The following is a 23,245-nucleotide window of genomic DNA, read 5'->3' as shown; positions in this document are numbered from 1 at the left end:
CCAAAACTGGAAAGTAAAGTTCTTTAAAGTACCATCTTAAAAAATATTTACAGATAACATGGGGTATTAGGCAACATTAGAGAAACAAAATATTTTTAAGAAAATGTCCCGTATGGGAAAAAAGTAAAGCTAAAGAGTATTTACGATACTGAAGATGTTCAGGCCCCATGCAAGAGTTGGCCACAGCAATCCAAAACATTTAGAAATATTTTCCAAATGTTGCTATTAAAGAGGGAAGGAGGGGAGGGAAAAAAAATCAATAAAAACAAAAACCCGGTCCTTAATCATGAACATCCCACCAGGCATTACAAAAGGATTAGATTTGTTCTATATCTAAACCAACTTCCTTAAAAAGTACAACTCATGGCTGGGGGCGGTGGCTCATGCCTGTGATCCTAGCACTTTGGGAGGCTGAAACAGTCCGATCGCTTGAGTTCTGGAGTTCAAGACCAGCCTGGGCAATATGCGGAAACCCCATCTCTACAAAAAAGCCAAAAATTAGCCGGGCATAGTGCAAGTCTGCAGTCCTAGCTACTCAGGTGGCTGAAGTGGGAGGAACCACTTGAGCCCAGGAGGTGGAAGTTGCAGTGAGCCAAAATCACACCACTGCACTCCAACCTGGGCAACAGAGTGAGACTCTCAATCTCAAAAAAAAAAAAAAAAAAAAAAAAGTAAAATTCAAAACAGCTTTCTAGAAATTAGTAATTCAGGCCAGGCCTGGTGGCTCAAGCCTGTAATCCCAGCACTTTGGGAGTCCAAGGCAGGTGGATTGCTTGACGTCATGAGTTCAAGACCAGCCTGGATAACCTGGCAAAACTCCATCTCTACTGAAAATACAAAAATTAGCCAGGTGTGATGGCGGGCACCTGTAATCCCAGCTACTCAGGAGGCTGAGGCAGGAGAATCACCTGAACTTGGGAGGTAGAGATTGCAGTGAGCCAAGATGTTACCACTGCACTCCAGCCTGGCTGACAGAGAGAGAGGCTCCTTCTCAAAAAAAAAAAAAAAAAAGTAATTAAGAACGTAGAGTGTGATGATTGACAGCATGGGCTGTAAAGCCAATCTTCCCAGGTTCAATTTCTTGCTCTGCCATTTACTAGGTGTGTGACCTGGACAAGTTACTTAACCTTTCTGTATCCCAGCTGCCCCCTCAAAGGACAGAACCATCTCAGTGGGTTGTTGGGAGTATTAAATGAGTTTCTCCATGTAAAACCTTAGGACGGTGCCTGAAATTTGATGTGTCATATAAATACTCATGGTAGGGGTGGGGGTAGAGCAATTCAGAAACCAATCACAATTAGAACACAAAAATGTCTGCTGAGGCTGTACTGAACAAACCAACAGAAATTCCTATCTAGGTGGTATCTAAACACATTGGAGAATTGTATTTATATACAATTTTTCCCATCAGCTTTACTGTTCCAGAAATTCACATTTTCACTGATCTGAGCTGATCCTCTACCCACAGTACCAGACTAGGCAAAACAGCAAACCATTCTTTAAGGTGTTATCTGAAACAGCTGACCTTAAGGTCTAACAATGAAAGAGTGACTGAAGCCTGAATGAAATCATGGTTAAGTGCACATTTAGCAAAAATACCAGCCCACAACATTATAGGCAAATTATGTTAGCCAGATTGTAGTGAACTATGGAGGTCCTCAGTAGTGGTCACTCATGGCCACTCACCCAGATTCAGTAGCAAAACACAGAAAAGGGGACAACAACACTGTGTGGTCCTTAGTTCTGCCACATCAACTGTCACCAACCAGCACACCCTGGAGCCTGCTTCTTCCTGTCCAGCTCCCCCCCGCCCAGTCACTGTCCCCCAAGGTCACGGGTGGCAAGCACCCATGGAGCCCAGCTAAGGCCATCACCAGCGGCTGATGTTGTGTTACTGTCAATGATAAAAGCTGCGAAAGCTCTGCAGTGGTTTGAATCATTTTACCTAGCCTTGACCACTCTTTTAAGTATATATATCCAATTTTCATTCTACTTTATTATCACCTCCTATTCTCTGACTTTCTTTTCTCTCCTCTAGAAATTGCTTATCATGAAGTAAACAAACATAAAGAAGGTTTTTTGACTAGTTGCAAAACTCCAGTGGTGAACAGTACACACAGCATTTCTGATGTAATCCCTACTTATATAAACCAGGATGTTCCTGAGAGATTTAAGCCAAAGTTGATTTTCCTCTCTCCTGTCAATGTCCTGAGTGTCCTTGGCCTACTCTGGACATACAATTTCTTAAGCATAAGTACATTTCTCAGCATTTCCTTTGGCTCTAATTCCTTACATGTGGATAGACTGGTTTTGTATATAATCACTGTTTATTTCCTTAGTACATTTTCTATCTACTGCAAGTATGCTGCCAAATGCTTTAAAAAGTTTTTACTTTGAAGCACAAGTCAATAGAAAAAGATGGGAGATACACAAAAAGTAAAAGAGACATGCTTCTTTTAAACAAAAGCTGAATGTGGTTTAACTCAAACTGAGTTTCGGAATTACAACAAAGCCAGTATGTAAAACCATGCTGACAAAAACACAGGAAGCACTATAAATAGCAGGTTAATGGATCAACACAGCAAAGCAACATGTGCTTAGAAAAAGCATTCTGCAATGTGCTCTCTATTGTAGTAAAGTTGCAAGATAATATATTAAAGAAGTTACATTTTCTAAATTTTGCTTGACCTTTTATTTAGTCTGAACTATTCCATCATATTTTTTCTTTATCTAAAGAATATTTGAAACAATACTTTAAAAAACTATTTCATTCTCTCCTATATGCTGACAAGAAGTAAGAATGTTACCACAGTGACTTAAGTAATGTAAAGAATTAGCCACCATTAAGAATCAACATCTTTTGGATCAGTAATAAATCAACTTATAAGCAGTGTCAGAATTATTACTCTTGAATTGGGAGAAGCCAAATACCTTCTTTTTTGTTGCTGAAAAATTATCCTCCAACTGACAATCTAAGAATATATATTAAGTATAGAAACAAATCTGTATCCAGTTCTGAAGACTTCTATACTACTGCTTGTTTTATGTTTCTGAAACATTTTGCTGTGGGTGATTTATTTCACATCCATGTGGCCAGCCATTTGTTTATTCTATTGCATACCATCTGTTTTTCAGTAGAGAGGTTTCAAGTTCTTCTCATTCCCTACCTCATGTCTCACAAAAAACAATTTATAATAGACATAGATTTAAATCATTCGGATTCATGTAGAGCTGGTAACACGAGCTGCCTTTCATTTATACTTGGCAAATGCTTTAATGGGATTAGCAAATTGTGTTATTATGAGGTACTTATGGAGAGACAACACTTTTTTTTTTTTTTTTTTTTTTTTTTACAATGACAAATGACGTTAACAGTTTCATTTTGGGTGTTTAATAGCAATACAGAAGATTTCACTAATGTTACAGGAAATTGCCCTGATAAAGTCCCACTACCAACCCTGTTGGTATCTTTTATTTCTGAGTGTCAACGTAGGTGTTTCAGGATGTAGTGGGATTCACAACAGTGGGGAGTAAATACCAAGTTGCTTTACTTTTAAGAGGACATTATCATTTTAACCCACATATCTAAAAATCCTTACATGTTGTGAGCATTCGCTAAGCCCTATGACCATAGTCTCACTTGTCTAGGTAACTTACAAGCAAAGGCCGTCCCCAGACTTCCCCAAAGAAAAGTGAATGCTGCAAACTCCAGCTCATCAGTACCAATTTATTCCCATGGTAGGGAGGACTTTGATGCACCCTACACAAGAGCCAACCGTTCAGAGGGACAACTTCTTGTTCAAACTATACAGATGACGTTTAAAGTGTTAATTACCATTTTTACAAGAATCCTTGCTGCTTTCGTGGAAAGGAAGTATCTGATGGCTGGACCCAGAGGCTGTCCACAGTTCGTGACTGACATTCAAAGGCTGAGAAGGGTCCATCTTGAGGTCTACCTGATTTTCACTAGTCCTTACCAAGTCAGAAGGAGATCGACTTGTGGGGTAAGTGGCATCCTGATGTATAACTGATGGATTCGGTTTGTTGAAAGTGTTAAATGACATTTGTACTAAAGCTTCATTGATGAAGAATGAGTTTTCATGACACAAACTCTCAGATCGATTAAGTTCCATTACCTATGTAAAGAAACAGAGGAAAAGTACAATAATTTTTCTAACTTACACGTTTCATAAAGTATTTATTCCTGAGAGAATCTTAGGAATCAAGATTTCAGTAAAAGTAAGGTCAAGATTACCACTTCTTTTCTCCCCCCACCCCATCCTCTTTTAATGAGCTAGTACCAAAAACTTCAATTTGCTATGCATGGCATATCTTTAACAAAAATAAATAAATAAATAAAAAAGAGTGGCGTTCTATGACATTAAAGTGTTTCCACTTTATTTTCATCAGAGAAAGCAGCATTTTTTACTTTTGCTAAATAAAAAAGTTGAAAACATATCCATATATACATGAGGAGTTAGCAATAAACATAATTTAGCCAACTTAAAAGGAAAAACAGATTGCAACAGAGATCTTGTACAACTTCATGCACTATCAATAAAAAAAAAAATACATGCTCATAACACAGGAAAATAAACTTCTGGGACCAATGGGATTGTCAAGCATGGTTAGAAAAGATGCAAATAAATAACTCTTACTAGTGAAATGGATTTTGAATTTACTATATCAAATTTACAAAGAGAGAATAAGCTCGGCATAACAGAATAGTATTATACTTGCTAAATTCAGTGCCTATAGTATTTATTAATAGTTAATTGATCTTCTAAAAGCTACTTCTACATAGAACTCTAAGACAGTCCTTCAAATACCGGAAAAGAGCAAGCTCACGGTGAGTGTGACTCCAGGACAAACCCACCCCGGCCTTTCTAGGACAACTCGATTCTATGTTTGTTCCTTAGGCAAGGGCATCTCAGGCAGAGTGCAGTGATCCCATAGGACCTGGGCCCTTACACTGTCCTTTTTTTTTTTTTTTTTTTTTTTTTGAAACCGAGTTTCACTCTTGTCACCCAGGCTGGAGTGCAATGGCACAATCTCGGCTCAATGCAACCTCCGCCTCATGGGTTCAAGCGATTTTTCTGCCTCAGCCTCCTGAGTAGCTGGGATTACAGGCGCCCGCCACCAAGCTCAGCTAATTTTTGTATTTTTAGTAGACACGAGGTTTCACCATGTTGGCCAGGCTGGTTTCGAACTCTCAATCTCAGGTGATCTGCCCGCCTCGGCCTCCCAAAGTGCTGGAATTACAGGCGTGAGCCACCGCGCCCGGCCCACAGCATCCATATTTTAAGTCAACGTGGATATGTATTATCTCTGAAAGCTTCCAGCTTTGGCTACCTACAAATTGAGAAATCCTCATGAGGTCTTACACAAAAACCAAAATGACAGATGTTTGGTTAGTGTCCTAGGAATCCCCAGGCCCAGCCCTGTCTTCGAGAGGCTGCCTCACAGCACCCCAGAAGGTCCATACCTCGGGGCCACCCGGAAGGAACACCGCGGGCAGGCTCCTCTGCCGGCCGTGCTTCCAGTGGCCCAGCAGGCTCTGCTGGGCCTGCATCCTCGCCTGCTCCCTCTCCACCAGGCGCTGGCCCTCCCTCAGCCGTTCCAGGCTGTGCTGATACTCCTGGAGCTGGAGGTCCAGCTCGCCCCGGCTCCGCAGCAGCAGCTCCTCCTGCGACTGGCACTCCCGCTCCCGCTCCTGCAGCCAGCTCTCCTTGGCCGCCTGAGCCCGCTGCTGCTGGTCACACCTGCGGAGCCAGCGCCGCCGCTCCTGCTGGAGCTGGTGCTGGAGCTGGTGCACGTTGGCCAGCTCCTCATGCTGCCTGTCCGCGTCGCGGGACTTCTGGTCCTGCAAAGGGCCGCCTCGGAGGACAGAGTGGCCGAGAGACAGGCCCTCCTGCTGCTGGAGAACCAGCCTGTGGATCTCAATGTGGCTGTCCTGAATGGTCAAGGCGGCCTGTCAGAGCAGACAGAGGAAAAATAATTAAACACAGGCTTCCATTGTTATTGTTTACGCTTTCCGTTGGAACTACCTGGAAACACAGAACGCAGGCCCGAACTCATTTCTCTTAATATTTCTGGCCTTTTCCTAAGTTACCTCCAAAGGCAAGATTTGTGTGGCATTCCGCAGAGGCTTGTCTACATATATCCTAGGGGTATGACCTGTGAATTCATAGAGAAAAGAAACAAAGCCCAAAAGCAGTATCATCCTCTCCTACGGAAAGGTAGTTTGGTGCTGGTTGTTGGGTGATAGCTAAGCGAGTCTCCCGAATACGAACTAGGCATGTAAATTCACAAGACTGTGCGTTCCTGTTCTACATCTCATTCTCTTGCTGAGGTCTCCCTAGTCAATCGTTCATGAGAACTTAAGAATCCACATAAACCTTGTAGTATCCTTTCTTTGAGTCCCAAACCAGAAATTACTTGAGCTACATTGCATTATGAAGACATAAAAATAAAAATCAACTATTTGGAGACTTTTGGTAAATAATGTTTTTATAACATAATGCCTGAGAATAGCAGTTAATACCATTTTTAGGAGATACGTAAGTGGCTAAAGCTGGTCTCATTACTGTTACATCTTTGTATTATAGCAGGAAGGTCATGCACACAAAAACTAAGCTGAAATGTATTTGTTTAATAGATCGCTAACAGGAGGCTGAAATGATTAAGGGAAAATAGATACTCTAAAGCCCAGAGGACATTACCAACCAGATTAAAAAAACATTTTGAGTTACGCTATCTGCCTATGAAAAGTTTGGCAACATCACAGGAAATAATTACCAAGATCTGGAAGGATTCCACAAAACCAAAAAGATCTCTGTGAATGCCCTTGGAAGCTTTTAATTTTAAAAGTTCCCATTTAGAGTGCAAAGCAGTACAGAAGGGACAAATTGAAAATGGACACATACTGGGTATGTGTGTATGTTTTGACTCCATATGAGAAATCATTACTCTCCTAGGGATAAATTCACATTTTTCCTTCCTAAGAATTTTTTAACCTGTCCATATAACAGATGTTGGGAAGATGGGGATTTGACCATAAGTTCTTTGTCAGCTCAGCAGTTTCCTATACTTTTGAAAGTTAAAGAACTAAGATATATTTTAAATTCATACTTGTCTTGGAATACGACTCAAAAATGTATTCACTGGGGCCGTTTGAAAGAAAATTCATATTTTTAAATTTGGAAATTAATCTTTAAAATTTCAGACACATGAATAGTTAGTGGCTTTTGGGAGTTGTTATAAATAAAACAATGATTATCATTCAGAATAGGTATTAATTACTATGATCTTTAAATATGAAATAATTAGCACGCAATAAACCACTCAGGACTCTGTTGATCTGGCTAAATAAAATTGTAGACTGTACATCACCACTTAATTCTAATAAATCCTAAGGGACAGTATGGTAAGACAAACAAAAATCCAATACTTTCTATGTCAAAACTACCACAATAACGCTCACGTAAGGGTTACAGTTACAGTAATTAAGTGCTGCTGTGAGGTATTCTTCATGTCTATCTAACATTTGGGATAAAGCCATTCTTTTCCCTTGCATAGAGGTGGAATCTGAAGACTGGATATTCATCTAAATTTAAATATTCATTTAAAGCTAAATGAATAATCTTCACACTTAAAGTTTACATTTATATTTAGGACAGAGAACAGCACTTGCTTTTCAAGTTTAAGGAAATTCCCAATTCACTCGCTTAACTTTACTTTGATAGAATATCTGTGTCTTTTCCTTTTTGCCCTGTCTATGCCTCATTTCTAACTCTATTTTCCTAATATAGGGATCAAATTTCATTCCACCTGATTCAAAATTGTTTATGTAAAAACTTCAGTCACATATAAGACATTCAGCTTCAAAAAAGACGACTGTGCCATGAACAGAAATCTTTCAAAGCCCATGGCCTTGGACCAGCTCAGAAGCTCTGGTTAGGTTAAGAGAATTCACTGTAGACTTTGATATTTCCCATGTCGCTTTAACCTAATGTGTTGCAAAAATTAGGTCGTTCAGGTGATCAAGCTTTTCTGGACCTTGAATCTACACAGAGCTGCATTCAGGGTTGAAAAGAAGACACAGGACCTTGTGAGTGTTTTCATCAGGCAACACCAGCCAGAATGCTCAGTGTTTTCATCCCCCAAGTTAATGGCTGCTGCTCAAACTGTATCCCTTCTCAGCCGACATTTAAAACAAAGATTATTTGTCTTACATGATACATTGATTTCTAAGAACATCAACCCCAGAACTGCACATCTAGCCCAAGACACTAAAAGCATTATCACTAAATCTTGAACAAGACAAAGAGCTTGCTATTACCACTATTATTTAACACATTTTCAAAAGTCCTAGCCTAAGCAGTAAGCCAAGAAAATGAAATTCATGTAATTATTGACAAATAGCCATAATATCATTATTTTCTAATTTTTATTTTCTACCTGGAATACTTCAAAAAATCAATGGAAAAACTATTAAAATGAAAAATAAAGTTCAATGAGTTGGCCAGTTACAATATAAGTACCCCAAAATCAATACCTTTATTTATATTAGCAACAACCATTGGGGACACAAAATGAAAAAAAAATGTATTCATAATAGCAGTAAAGAGAAATATGAATAAACTTAGTGAAAAAATGTATATATACACACATATCATACTATATGAAAACAATTACAAAGCTCTCCAGCAAATCATAGAATAAGAGATGACTGACCAATGTTCTTATATGAGTAAGTGATTAAGGTAAAGGTGTTGATTCTCTCCAATTTAATTCAAAAATATAATGAAATTTTAATTTAATGGTGTTGGTAAGAGATAAGAAACTTGTCTAAGAGCTCTTGTGGGACTGGGCGCAGTGACTCAGGCCTGTAATCCCAGAACTTTGGGAGGCCAAGGCAGGTAGATCACTTTGAGCCCAGGAGTTGGAGACCAGCCTGGGCAACATGGTGAAACCCTGTCTCTACTAAAAAAAGAAAAACTCGCCAGGTTTGGCGGCACACGCCTATAGTCTCAGCTCCTTGGGAGGCTGAGGCGGGAGGATGGCTTCAGCCCAGGAGACGGAGGTTGCAGTGAGTTGAGATTGTGCCACTGCACTCCAGCCTGGGTAACAGAGCCAGACCCTGTCTCAAAAAACTAAATAAATAAAAAATAAGAGCTCTTGTGGAAGAATATATAAATATGCATAGAAAAATAAATAAGAGTAGCACTGTCATATATTCAAATGTAATCCAAGGCTTTAACAATTCAGATGTTGGTCCTAGAGCAAGAATAAAAGGTCATAAGAGAAAGAAGTCCTGATGGAGTCAAAGTCTAAATAATTAAACATGGAATGCAGCATGCCTTTATATTTTCTGCTGAGAACTTAGGCTTCATTTTATTTTCTTTTAAATTCAACAAGATATGAAGCATGAATGAATAATAAACCAGTGAGGGAAAAATGTTTTGTCTCAGTAGTAGTCAAAGAAGTACAAATAAAATAATCAGATACCCTAATCCATCTTCAAATGGAAGAGAAAAAGAGAGAATGTTGGTTGATTTGATTATTTTGGCAAAGTCTATTGAAAACCGAAACAAAATGATTCTTCTTATTTATCCTAAGGAAACAGTCAGATGTATTCAAAGAGATGAGTACACAAGGATGTCCTCTACAGTGTTGTTAATAATACAAAAGTATAAACGATAAGGGATTGAATAAACCCCACAGACTTGAATTTAACATATAATCATTAAAAAGTATGCTTTGGAACAATAGTTGATGACAGAAAGTTACATATTACAGAAGAGTGCATAGGAAACAATTCTAAAATCTGGAGCCTTATACATCAACATGATAATTTTAATTCTCTTTGTAGAATCAGAAATCATTTTCTTTCATTTACTTGTATTCTCAAATTTTTCTACAAATTTTTCAACAATCCAAACATTGCATGTATATCCTTTCGAGATATATTTTAATGAGTAAATTAAGCCATCGGACACACTGAGCCTCTTTCTTGTGCATGGTCTAAGCTAGTGGTCTCCAACCTTTTTGGCAGCAGGGACCCATTTTGTGGAAGACAGATTTTTTTTAATGGATGGAGTGGGGTGTGGTGAGAATGGTTTCAGGATGAAACTGTACCACCTCAGATCATCAGGCATTAGATTCTTATAAGGAGTGGGCAACCTAGATCCCTAGATTGCATGCACAGTTCACAATAGGGTTCACGCTCCTATGAGAATCTAATGCCACCACTGATCTCACAGGAGGCGGAGCTCAGGTGGTACGGCTCACTTGCCCCTGGCTCACCTCCTGTTGTGCACCCTAGACGGGTACCACTCTGTACCTAGAGGTTTGGAGACCCCAGCCTAAGGGATCATCCACCCATTTAATCCTAAATGCAAGCATGATTTTTTTTTAAATGTCTGCTTTTCCTTGAAAGACAGTAAGCCATTTGAGAGCAGGCTGTGTGGCTCATTTGCCTTTGTGTGCTCTGCCCTCAGCATACTCAGCACAGAGATGGGCACTGCGTATTCATCCCCTCAACATTAATAAATTTATAAGTGTTGAGTGGATGAACAAACAAAAGAGTAAAGCAACATATGGATTACTTAACTACTCTAAAGGCTGATGGCCACATGGAGAAGTCAAAGTTGTTTAGGTGTGAATTTAGGTTTTCATCAGAAAATGTGAAGTCATGCTATGCTCACCTAAGAGTTTCATTGTAAATGTCAAGCCAGATCATATTCATCAATATTTTTTAAAGATATGAACTGTTTTATGATTTCAGAGAAGAATGGTATAAAATATAGTCATGGTGTTGCCTCTGATTACAAAACCATGTGAGTCCAACACATTATACTTAGAAGGCTGCCATTCTTTAAAGATCATTCCCTACCTCTCACTTGTTCTCATTTTTAAAGTCTGGGAATCATCAAAGAGAATTGCATTAAGAGAAACATTCACAAGGTCAAAGATTAGAGGAGAGTAGTTACCTGAAGGCTATATAAGAGACGGGTTAAATTCTGTATGGCTTGTATAATCTGAAAAACAAAATTATAAGTGTCAAATTCTTGAAAAAGCTTTCGTTCTCCACAAATAAAGGCTGGTGATACATTTAAGGTATGTGCAGCTCACCTCTGACTGTGAAGAACCTGGAAAATTTCTACATTCCACCTAAAATACATAAAAAACAAGAAAATGAATAACCATTCTACTTTTGAAAAGCTGCCCTGTAATGTCCCAAAATGTATGACTTGGGTAAATCACTTTGCTGTCTCTAAACTTGATTATCTCATCTATACTGACTCAGTTTCCTCCCAGAAATAAAAACCTATAGAATTAAACAAACAGTTGACAACAAGAGCATCCTTCACGCAAAGTTGATGTTTGAGATACATGGCAATTTTCACCCAATCACTCCTTAAAACAACAAGGGATGACAGTAAGGACACCCTGAAAACTCAAGTGACAACATTTACCTTGTGCAAACCACAATGTGATTTGAGTTCCCTGTGCTCAGACTGCAGTTGTCTTTTGGGTCAGGCTGACCTTTTATATTCTAGAGGCCAGATTGGAAGTTATATCATATCTGGCCTCAACTCCTTTTCTCAATGTTTGAGATTCACGACATCAAAATATACAGCAGTTGGGAAAAAATAAACCAGACTCAGACCCTGGCCATAGGGGCACGCTTAGCTGGGCTGCTCTAGATCCCACCACAGTCAGAGATCACCAGACCAGTGACTGCCTTAGTAGTAGTACTAGCAGCAGAGGCCATGAACCAGCCACAGGAGACCATCTGTTCTTTAGGGACAGGGTCTATGCCTCATTCATTGTCTCTTCGACAGCACACATTAAGGGCACATGTGGATAGTGATGGCACTTATTTATTCATTTATTGTCTGCCTTCTTTCCCTAGGATGCAAATCAGTGAGTAGCAAGACTTTATCCATGTGCTCCATATCATAAGAATGATGCCTGACGTAACATGGACACTCGAGTGAATGATTCTAAGTTGAACTCGATGGCTATGCCAATCAATCAATAAATATCGATCACCCACTATAAACTTCACACCTAACGCTATGGGAGACCATCGGATACCCTGAATTAAACTATTACTAATTCACTCTCTCTTTTCTATTAACACAGTCTCCTGTATGCTGCTTGCTTTCATCTGGGCACATCTAATTTTAAGCCATAAAAAGCAGCCAGCCATGGTCATGTCCTCAGGTAATTTTGAAGTTGTTAAATTCAATTAGTTTAGGCTGGTGATGCCAGGATGAGTTAGCCAGACCTCTGCTTCCCCTGGACTGCCAATTAAAGATTTCACTCGTAAGCAGCACCTCTGATAGGGAAATGACAGAGGCTGAAAAAGGAGATGAAGCTTAAAGACATTAGATCTGTGCCCAACCCTGGGGGAGAGAACAGGCTGTAAGAATCCCCGCCCTAGAGGGATTGTTGGCGTTCTTGCAGCTCTTCTGGCTGTGTCTTGGCCCATCCCCATTCCACTGCTCCTGTAGTAAGACCATATGGCACAGAGTTTTTATAGTCTATAAAAATTAGAACCATAGAAATGAGCTGGACTGTGCTACCTGTTGTTACTTATGCCCAAAAGCCACTAGGTTTGACACAAGACAGGAAATTTCGCGTTTTTAATGGAGTAGTTCTGCCACCTTGTGGTGAATGTTTAAAACTGCAGTTGGTGATTTATCCATTATTTCTGCATTTGAGTTAGATTTCATTTTTTAAAATTATTTCAGAAATTTGTTCTAACTTTACCTTGTAGAGGATGCTAATGACAAAATATCCATTATACACCTTTTAAAAGTTTGGATCCTGCCCTTTACCTGGGTTTATTAATTTATTAATTTTTCAAAATGCCTTATTAAGAGAAAAAATTTGCAGATAGCTTAATCCAAAGAACCTGGACACTTAACCTCAATTGTCTACCTGTAGCTGAATTGAAGTGAGAGAGGGAGACTCCAGGGGTAGCAGCCACCCAACTTTGAATTCAAAATTAAACTATTACTAATTCGCTCTCTCTTTTCTATTAACACAGCTGGACACCACAAATTTCACACTGAAAAGTGAAGTCTTCACCGAAAAGGATGAAAAGCAGGAACATTTTAAGAAGCAATACGTTAGAAAGCTTACAATCAGAAGGAGTAGAGTCAAATATTACATTCCTATGCTCATTTTGGCCTGTGAAGTTTAAAAAAGAACACTCAGTCACAGCTGTCTTTTCTCTGGATTTTAAAAGTCCTGGACTTGATTTCTCAGTCCTATGTAATATACACAAAAAGTATATAATATGTAAAATATGTTGTATATATAAGAGAAGACCTGACATTTGCCATTTTTTCACATTGACACATATTGGCACCTAGTAATGTACCTAATTCAATTTTAGAGAAAGCTAAACTCTGGAGCCCCGACAAGTTGGAAGAGGCCAACTTGCCACCTCCCAGAACCATATTTTATTCCTTCCCTATTTCTGACATCTCACTTTTAGTGGACATTAATAGGAAGTTTTATGTATTTAATTCTTCAAGAGAGAGTTAACACCTATGTATATAGCAGTAAGTCAAAAAAGAAGCATTTAGAATCGCTGTGCCCCAAGCAAAAATTGGTCAAATTAATTAAAAATTGACCACAAAAAAAGTAGGTGAAATGTGGGTGGTGACAGGAAATCAACTCTGCAAGGAGAGGAGGGTCAAGGAAGGTGGAAGAAGCAAGAATATTCCAAAGGAAAAGGTGTTTCAATTACTTTGGCGCCATCTGGTTGCAAAAGGGCCCCCGGGTGCCAGAGCTGCCAGACATAGTGGGTGAGAAGCAAAGGTCTGCAGGGCAGAAAGACCAGAAGTCAGAGAGCACAGACACACATATACACAGGAGAGTTTTTAATCTTTTTAATAACTTTTCAATCATTGCTTTGTTTACACCTACATGACACAGGAAGTGCAAGCACATTTGAAGAAATAAGTTAGAAAGTTTAAATATGAATATTTAAATCAATTGAGAACAATTCAGAAAAGCACCTCGGTCCCACTCACTGCCGTGACAGACCAGAACCTGAGGCTATTTTATTATACACAGTAACCGCTGCCGTTTACTAACAAATCAGTTCACAATACCTTCTCCCCTGCATCAGAGACGGCCAAGTCGGTTACCACACCCTGGATCCCGGGATCCACATCCGAACAGCCTCTTTCTTCTCTCCCTCCTGTGACTAATGCTGGAAGCACGCCATCGAGACAGAAACAAAAAGGACAGCGTCAAACATCAGCCAGCCGATCGGGTTCTCCTGTACACGGCCAACACATATTTCAAAATAAGAAACATCACAAAATACTACGTATTGAGTATTCTTAGACGAGGTGCTTGGATGAGCGCAGAGCGATGCACGTGGTCCCTGCCCGCATGGGGCTTACAGGCTAACAGACAGCAACTGACCAACGGTACAAGGTATCACCATCTTTGTACTTTTCTTGCGCTGAAGTGTTCGTGTGTTGTTCGTGGTACAGAGGGTAGACGCTACATCTCACTCTCACTTAATAGGAAAAAGCCTCCTGGGAAGGGTGAAATTTAAAACAGGTGCTGTAGAAAAAAAGCAAGGTCTTTTGGCAGACCCAAGTCTGTAAAAAGTCTCCCTTGTGGCCAGTGCAAGAGCAGCAGATGATAAACAAGGGTTAGGAGGAAGGAGGAGTCCGAAGGAGGAGGGAGACGTCTTTCTAGGAAGGTGGAGATGGCTAATACTTCACAGTCTCACAGTCATACAAACCAAGAACCTGTCCCTATCTCTGAATAACTTATTTTTTAACAATTTATAAATGTGTTGTTTTTCTCACATTTCTTATTTATGCTTTAAATTTACAAATACTATGTATTTAACCTATGCAAACACAGAAATTCATCCCGAAATATTTTTAAATACCAAATACAGATTTCACTTCATCCATTAAATCTCTGTTGACAGGATTTTATTTATTTCTTTACCCATGTGAACTCAGTTAAAACTTAAACTGTGCCCACCTTGCACTGATTAAAACTAGAATTTTCAAAGCCCAAAACAGTGTTTTATTAGAACCATGTCCAATGTGGACCCTGACAAAATCGATATTCACTTTGTGACACAGTTTGTATAATTTTTTATTGTGTCATCTGGGAACTTTATTTCCAATACAGGAAATGTTTTTCTTTAAATTAATAAAAATACTTATGTCTTTGGAAAATGAGAGTCCTCTAGGATTTCAAAGGCCTCTTCTAATGCAAAGAAATGTTTGTCTAAACAGAAACGACTTCAGATGAGATCAGCTACAAACAAGTCCATTTTGTTCAAGCTGATCAGCACTTATTCACTTACAGTGAGAGGACGTTTCATAGGTTTCTCTGTCGTTTGAAAAATGGTTCTACTAATGGGTGCTATTCCTAACTCTTAAAGGGTGGCCAAAGGCATCACTAAAGAATTCACCATTCTGTTTCTCACTCCCTCACAGAAGTTAGGAAAGTCAAATGGGAAAGAAGCTGATGGCAAGGCAGAAGAATAAAACACAGATCAGGTCCCTGTCCCTGTATCCAGTTTCAGGGTGGGCGAGAGGGTCTCCAGTGGACAGAACTTTCCTAGAAGGAGAAGATACTCATCATGTATACTGAAGACTGAAAATAGAGCGGTCTGCTTGGCTTATAACCTCAGGCTGACATAAGCCTGATGCAGAAGAGCCCAGTCCTCCAAGTCACTTGCAGAACCGACACCCATTCAGTCAGAGTTGTAGACCTTCATTTAGGAATAGCCTTGCGCCTTGAACAACTTTATAAAGAGAATCAAACTCTCATAACACCATGTTCCTGTCTGACCCGGAACTGAAGAGGCCTTTGGGTACAGGACCCCACCAGCCAGCTTTGGTAGTTCCTCTGCCTGAATCCCGATATCAGACCCCTCTAAAGAGCCTCTCAATGGTTCTGGCAAATGCCACGGGTGTCCCTTTTGAAACTCCCCCCAGTCATGAGAGACGTGGATACAGACAAGGAGACCTTCACTGCCTGGCCTGAAGGGAGGGAAGGCTCGGCCGTGGGCTCGGGCAGCTGCGGAGCGGAGCCTCTCCAGCTGTCCCTGGGGCGAGGCTGAGAGCAGCAGATCCCTGCATGTATTTTTAGACAGAGCCTCCTCAATGGCATAATGAGGATCTTCTTTTAAAAGGAAATCACCCAGGGCAGTACAACTCCCCTGATGAATCTGGGCTGTGTCAAAATGAAAAACATATGTGCGCATTCTGAAAATAGAAACCCAGGATTAGATAAAGCAGAACTTGACAGAGGAAGATAATTAGTGGTGCTGGTATTTAAAAAAGGAAAAAAGAAGTATAGAATTAAAAAGCTATACTGCGTCTATATATCTTAATCAAGGGATGTTGTTAAAGAAGTTCTGAGTTCAATTTAACTTTCCAATCTCTAACTATTGAAGACATTTTATCCATTTTATCTTACGCACATAAGACCTTGTGGAAGTAAGGTTGTTACCAGCTGCACAGGATGAAAAGTATACTCTTTATGCTTTTATCTTAGAAATCTTTCTGGAACTAAGTAGCCTACAACTATACATATAGTTAGTATAAACATACCAGGCATTAAAATTTTAAAACCTGTTACTCAGATATATTAGCTATTCCTCAAAAGAGTATTTTCCCTTCACTTGTCTTTAGAAATACAGATTCCCAGTCTTTGGATAGCTAGGTTCTGGGAAATTACCTCAACCAACTCTCTACATTCTATTTTTTATATTTAAAATGTATTGAAACAGTGTTTTAATAAATGAATTCTGACATGAACTAAAGTGTAGGATGGCACAGATCAAGAATTTTCTGGCACTTCCGCTTTAACCATACCACTAAACTGTGTGTGTGTGAGAGAGAGAGAGAGAGAAAGGAGGGAGGCGGAGGGAGCCGTGTGTATATTTCTGGTTTTCTGAGTTGTTTTCTCAGTTGATGCACATGAGATTAGGTTTAAGTGCTTGTTCTGTAATCGACTGCAGCGACTCCTTTTTTAAAAAACCAGAAAAGTTAAAAAGTGCTTTCAAAACTGTATTCAATAAATCATATCAAAAATGAGGCAGGGTAGGTGTTGGGGAAGGTCCAACATTTGGCTGGCAAACAGAGCAGTATAACCCACCAACTACTCTTTAGATCCTCATACTTGAAACCCCAGTGTCATTATTGTATGCATATGATATTCATTTAGGCTAGCTTATTTATTCTTAGTGTTTTTCTAATTTAAAAAAATATATCAAGTCCCCTTCAACCAGAGACAGTCATTGCCTTTACTTTACGCGACCACTGTAAGCTCCAGGGGCTGTGCTCGGGCTCATTGCCAAGGCCTGCACTTTCACTTACAGGCAGTCGGCGATCCTGGTACATCATGAGAACTGAGTGTGTCCGCCAAGACAGAGTCTCCACAACTGTCCTCGCATGATTGACTCACGTCGCCCATCTGTGAGGCCTTCACTGCAACTTGTAGGCTCTCAGCTAAGATAGAGAAAAACAAAAATAAATCTAAAAAACAAAGATAGGTATATATTTAATCTAGACCAGGAGTTGGCAAATTGCATTTGGACTGTCCCTGTTTTTATATGACCCAGGGGCTAAAAATGATTTTTACATTTTTAAAGGTTGTCAAAACACGGGCATGTGCCTGTGCACGCACTCACACACACACATGCACACACACCACTGCATCCCAGAGACTGTGATTTACAAAACCCAAACTACTTCATATCTGGCCCTTTATAGGAAAAGTTTGCAGATCTTTAATCTAGACCAATACTTTTAGCATCATTTTACAACAGAGAATTAACTCAATAAAAAACTATAAACCCATTATATAAAAATATCTCAAATGCAACTTTCAGTAAATTGGTAGGCCTAAAAACTGCCTGTCATTCAGTTAGTAGAAACATACCAGGCATTAACTTTTTAAAACCTGTTACTCAGACATATTAGCTATTCCTCAAAAGAGTATTTTCCCTACACTTGTCTTTAGAAATACAGATTCCCAGTCTTTGGCTCTAGACTTACTGGATTTGATTCTCTGGAGGAGAAAACAGGATGTGTATTTTAAACAAGCACCTGTTCTAGGGGCTATTGGGCATTTGACAACTAAGAGGGTAGTTTACAGATTGGAGGAGGAAAGAGACATACACGACTCACTAGGCTATGCAGAAGCAGGCGTTCAGCACTCATCTCCATCAGCTTTATTAGAGCATCATAAATGCTACTGCAGCATGGAGGAGGAAGAGCATTCTATTAGCTAGCAAGATTCGGAATATGTTTTTACAGGAGGTGAAAACTGAGCAGGACCTGGAAGGATGGATGGGTTTCAAGAGGCAGAGACAGAAGAAAAGAAAGGAAGGAGGAAAAGCTGTCCAGCAGAGTGAAGTCCCAAGGAGACCATTCAAGGTGCACTACTGAACTGGTTTTTTGTCAGAAGATAACTCCCTCACTCTGATAAGAACTCCTGCTCGATCTTTCGGCTGCAGCTGGTGCTGGATGGTCAGTGACCGAGGGTGGATTATCCAACTGCAGCTAAGGCAGCACCTCCATTGCTCTGGGTTCTAAGCAGCTGGGTCCGCTGCTGCCCTGGCACCTCTGTCACAGTGTGCCAGAGGAATGGAAGCAGATGAGCGTACAACCCAGCGTTAGTGAAAGTTTTGGTGGGGGAGAAAGTTAAAACCACTGGCTGATACTGAGAGTGGGTGATCTATTTGATCAAGGCTTTATCAAAGATAATGAGGGAGGTCACTGCTTCTTGTCATCCCACTTGGAAGTTTCTTTTTGACTTTATTTCTAAAATATATCTTGACTCGGCCTCTTCTCTCTGCTCCCATTGTCAATGGCACTGGTCTAGACCAAGGCTCATCTCAACTTCTGTTATTACTTCCTAACAAGTCTCTAGGCAGATTTGTCTCCATCTAGTCTCTTGTCCATTCAGCAGCCAGTGAGTTAAGACATAAATAAGATCACGCCACACCCATGATTAAAAGCTTCCAGTGCTTTCCATCATGTTTGGAATAACATCCTCTTTTAAAATTATTTAAATATGGCCTACAATGATATGATCCCAGCCTGCCTGGCCTACATCACCTCATCTAATGGTGATCCATGCTGACATCTGCTACCCTGGCCTCCTTTCTTTCCTTAAACATGTGAAGCTCACTGCAGCCTCAGGGGCTTTGCACTTCCTTCTCTCTGCCCAAAATGATCCTCCCCAAGCTCTTGAGACAGATGGCTTCTTATTTCTCAATCTTCATCTCAAAAAGAGGTCTTTAGGCTAATCTCTCTGAAGCAACACCTTCACCTTATCACAATCCCATTATCTTTGGGATAGACAACTATCCAAAGTTCTCTTTTTCCTTAAGTATTGTCTATCTTTCATCACTAAAAATTTTACAAAAGGCCGGGCGCGGTGGCTCAAGCCTGTAATCCCAGCACTTTGGGAGGCCGAGACGGGCGGATCACGAGGTCAGGAGATCGAGACCATCCTGGCTAACACAGTGAAACCCCGTCTCTACTAAAAAATACAAAAAAACGAGCCGGGCGAGGTGGTGGGCGCCTGTGGTCCCAGCTACTCGGGAGGATGAGGCAGGAGAATGGCGTAAACCCGGGAGGCGGAGCTTGCAGTGAGCTGAGATCCGGACACTGCACTCCAGCCTAGGCGACAGAGCGAGACTCCGTCTCAAAAAAAAAAATTTTTACAAAAGCATCACTGCCTCCCAAGCACCAGCAACAGTACAAGGTAGATGCTCAATGGATATCTGAGAAACAGATGAATGAGGGGTTCTATCAGTGAACCCTACTTCAGACCTCTATGCCCTTCTCAAGACCTCAGCTTCCTCAACTGGGAAATAAAGATGGCTGATTCTAAGATTCCTAAATTCTCTTCCAGAGCTAATATTCTGAGATTCTAAACCAGAGGCTGGCCAACATTTTCTGCAAAGAGCCAGTTAATAGTTTAGGTTTTGTGGACTAAACAGTCTGTCAAAACTGCTCATCTCTGCCACTGTAGGAAAAAGTAGCCACAAGTGACACATAAACAAGCAGATGTGGCTGAGTTCTGGTAAAAGCAAACTTACAAAAGCAGGTGGTGGGACGTGTGTAGTCCGTGGTCTGTAATTTACCAGCCCTTCTTCTGTACAACAGCATTTCCTGCCAGTCTCTCAGGAGGTGGCTGGTTTATCTCCGAAGGCCTTTGTCCCACTGTCACTTCCAGACCATTATCTCCACCTCTTCTTCAACTCCTTTCTGCCTCGAAACTCCTGCCCTCCGGGTATACTGCTCACTACCGCTCCTTGTTGACTTTCCTCTATAGACCTTCAGCCACTCGCCTGCCTTCTCTGAATGAGTCAGCACACGGCACAAGTTCTCCGCATCCCACCAGTGCTAATCCTGTCAAAATTCTCAATATTTTCAATTCTATAAACTTAGTCCTTCCACCACCCTGGCCTCTCATCCTCTGGACTTTCTCATCTCCAATGATCTTGCCCTTCACCCGACCTCGGCCACCATCTCCCATTGTTATTACCAACATCTGCACTTCGCCCCCTTAAGTCTATTCTCCACACAGCAGTCAGGAGGTACCTTTCAAACCACAAGTCAAGTCCCTGCTCCACTCAAAATTCTCTAATGCTTCCCATCCCACTCAGGATGAAATTCCAAGTCCTTCTCTCCTGCCATGCAACCTGAGACCTAGTGAACCCTGGACTCATAGAAACCTGGACTCATCCCCTGCACTGCTCACCCCACCCTCCCTTCCCTCTGCCTGTGCTGTCCCCCTGCCTGCTCCTCAGGCGATACTGGCACTTTCCTGCACCAGGACCTTTGTGCCGGCCATTCCCTACACCTGGAAGACTCTCCCTCAAGATATCACTCGGCTTTCTTCCTTCATGTCCACTTACATATCATTATATCAGAGAGGCCTTCCCTGACCCCCTATCTAAAACAGAGCCATCCCAACTCCATCACCCTCTTTCCCCCTTATACTGCTTCTTTTTCTTCATAGCACTTGATACAATCTGACATATTTATTTCTTTATATTTGGTGTTTCCAGAAATACAAGTTCTAGCCGAGTAAGGAACTTGTCTTGTTCTGCTGTATCCTCAGCACCAAGACCACAGTGCAAGGCACATAGTAGGTGTTCAATAAACATTTTCTGAACCTGTCAACCCAAACCCTTCTCAAAGCGACTTACCTTCTTTCAGTGCTGCTGCCAGTAATGAGGCTGCCTGGGGAGGCTCGCCTGGGTCAGGTTTAATAAGGAGGTGGGGCTCTAGATGGACGTCCTCGAATCCACTCAGTTCTCCAAGTTCAGCATAGATATGCAGCTTCTCCTCCAAATACGCACAAATTTGTTGGTCTTGGTTAGTGAGTATTTCTATGAAATAGTATTTACCAGAGAAGATTATCACTAACATGAATACAACCACTAATGTGAAAGTCCACGAAAAAGATGTAGCTAATTAGCAAGCAGTGTGACCTCCAAGAGAAAGCCCAGGCTGGATGAGTAGGGTAGATGCAGGTATCAGTCCTGACCATGCCGCTTAGTGACTGTGGCCTCCAGCAAGTGACTAACAACTTTCTCAGCTTCCATTGTCCTTTCTGTAAATAAGGTTCTTTTCTCAGTCCCTTAATTCCAGAAAATTTGCAAAGCTATTCTTTGTTTATTCAGGCTGGTTTCTATTAAGACTAAACATTAAGCTTGGGAATGAAAATTGAGGTAGTCCCATCCATGATGAGTGAACAATACAAATGCCTGGAACGGCACAGGCTTCAGCCAGTTTTGGTCAAAACCAAACATACTGGTTTAAGTTTTTGTTTCTAAACATCCAATTTCTTTGCCCATCTTTGCATGCATCATTGTCCTCAGATTTCAACATGTTGCAGAATTCTTAAAGCGCAAAGGGACCTTAACCAGCATTGAATCCAGGAATTCTCAGTCTCCTCTGTGCTTCAAAGTCACCTTGGGAGAGCTGAAAACCCCAAAGTCTACATCCCACCGGCCACAGATTCAGATTCAGTTGGTGGAGAGTGAGGCCCAGGTATCTGTATTTTTAAAGACCTCTCAACTGATTCCAATGTCAAACCAGAGTTGAGAATCACTGAGCTAATCTAATCTCCTTCTTTCACAAACTTGGAAACTGGGGACCAGACCAAAGTCATTGACATGACAGTGCTGAGACCTAAAATTAAACCATGAGACAAGTAACTCCAACATTCCTCTGCACCACACTGCCCACAGCTATTGTTTCATGTGCATGTTTTACATCCATTTTAATCACTAAGGTGGAAGTGAAGAGAATGTCATCTTATTTGAGCATTTCTAGTGTAAGTTTTTGGTTTTCAGTGTTTCTTGGGAGGGTGGTCCAGGTGGGCCTCAGGTACACAGGATGAATCATGTAGTTATAACCTCCTGTTCATGACACTCAGGCTTTCCCAACACCCAGGAGAACACCACGACCAGGGAGCCAGAAGTGCCTGCACTGTACCTTGACATTGCTGAATTTTGGCCACTCTGGCTTCAGCTTTCCTCTTGTCTTCGTCAGATTCACTTGTCCTTCCCCCTTTTTCTTCAGGACAACTTTAAAAGACAATAGTCAGGAGACACAACTGAAACCAAATGCAAGTATCTGTAGATTCATTAGAAAAACATGGGAACTTGGCAATGGATTTATTCATAAAGGGAGAAAATTTCAGCATAAAGGGAATGCATCATGCCCCCTGGCCAGAGACTTGTTTTCTTGAGAATACAAAGAATCTTGCATAACATTACATGACTCTCAAAATCAGCGGTGTGGGATGACTCAAATATTCCAGTGAACACAAACATACACTCACCACACACACCCATAATGGGAATAAAGTATAAGAATTTTAGGGAATAGAAGTGGGGTGCCAGATCAGATGGGGTGCAGTGGAGGTACAGAAATTGTATATAACTTCAGGATCTAACTAATTAAATTACTGTTGAGAATGATCTCCTCCACCCTTGTGCTCCCAATTATAAAAACTGTCCTTGCACAAGTAATGAGGAACAAATTGACTTAGAATACTTAGATCCACCAATTCAGAAACATTTATTGAATGATTTCTCAGCACTAGGCACACAGAGAAACATAAGACATGACCCCTGCCCTCGAGGAGCTTCCAATCTAATTAAAGAAACACACACATATGTACATAAAAAAGATAATAGCTA

At 40.7% G+C, this 23,245-nt stretch overlaps 1 protein-coding gene across 3 annotated transcripts in view; it reads right to left on the bottom strand.

Moving 5' to 3' along the window:
- The window catches only part of ARHGEF28 (Rho guanine nucleotide exchange factor 28), a 260,867-nt gene that overhangs the window by 26,320 nt on the left and 211,302 nt on the right, over positions 1 to 23,245 (bottom strand). For 2 of the 3 annotated variants that reach the window (XM_030927941.1, XM_010363407.2), the window contains 8 exons: positions 22,536 to 22,627; positions 21,242 to 21,424; positions 17,391 to 17,522; positions 14,139 to 14,239; positions 11,137 to 11,175; positions 10,995 to 11,042; positions 5,486 to 5,971; positions 3,836 to 4,136 (listed from right to left, as the gene is read on the bottom strand). In XM_030927941.1, coding sequence (XP_030783801.1) covers positions 3,836 to 4,136; positions 5,486 to 5,971; positions 10,995 to 11,042; positions 11,137 to 11,175; positions 14,139 to 14,239; positions 17,391 to 17,522; positions 21,242 to 21,424; positions 22,536 to 22,627 — 1,382 coding nt within the window. The remainder of the gene's footprint in view (positions 1 to 3,835; positions 4,137 to 5,485; positions 5,972 to 10,994; positions 11,043 to 11,136; positions 11,176 to 14,138; positions 14,240 to 17,390; positions 17,523 to 21,241; positions 21,425 to 22,535; positions 22,628 to 23,245) is intronic. The other variant, XM_030927942.1, reaches the window with a different exon arrangement.

This window comes from Rhinopithecus roxellana, chromosome 3 (genome assembly GCF_007565055.1).
Source record: "Rhinopithecus roxellana isolate Shanxi Qingling chromosome 3, ASM756505v1, whole genome shotgun sequence".
NCBI lineage: Eukaryota > Metazoa > Chordata > Mammalia > Primates > Cercopithecidae > Rhinopithecus > Rhinopithecus roxellana.
The sequence above is the reverse complement of the archived record's forward strand: the minus strand, read 5'-3'. Positions and strand labels throughout refer to the sequence as shown.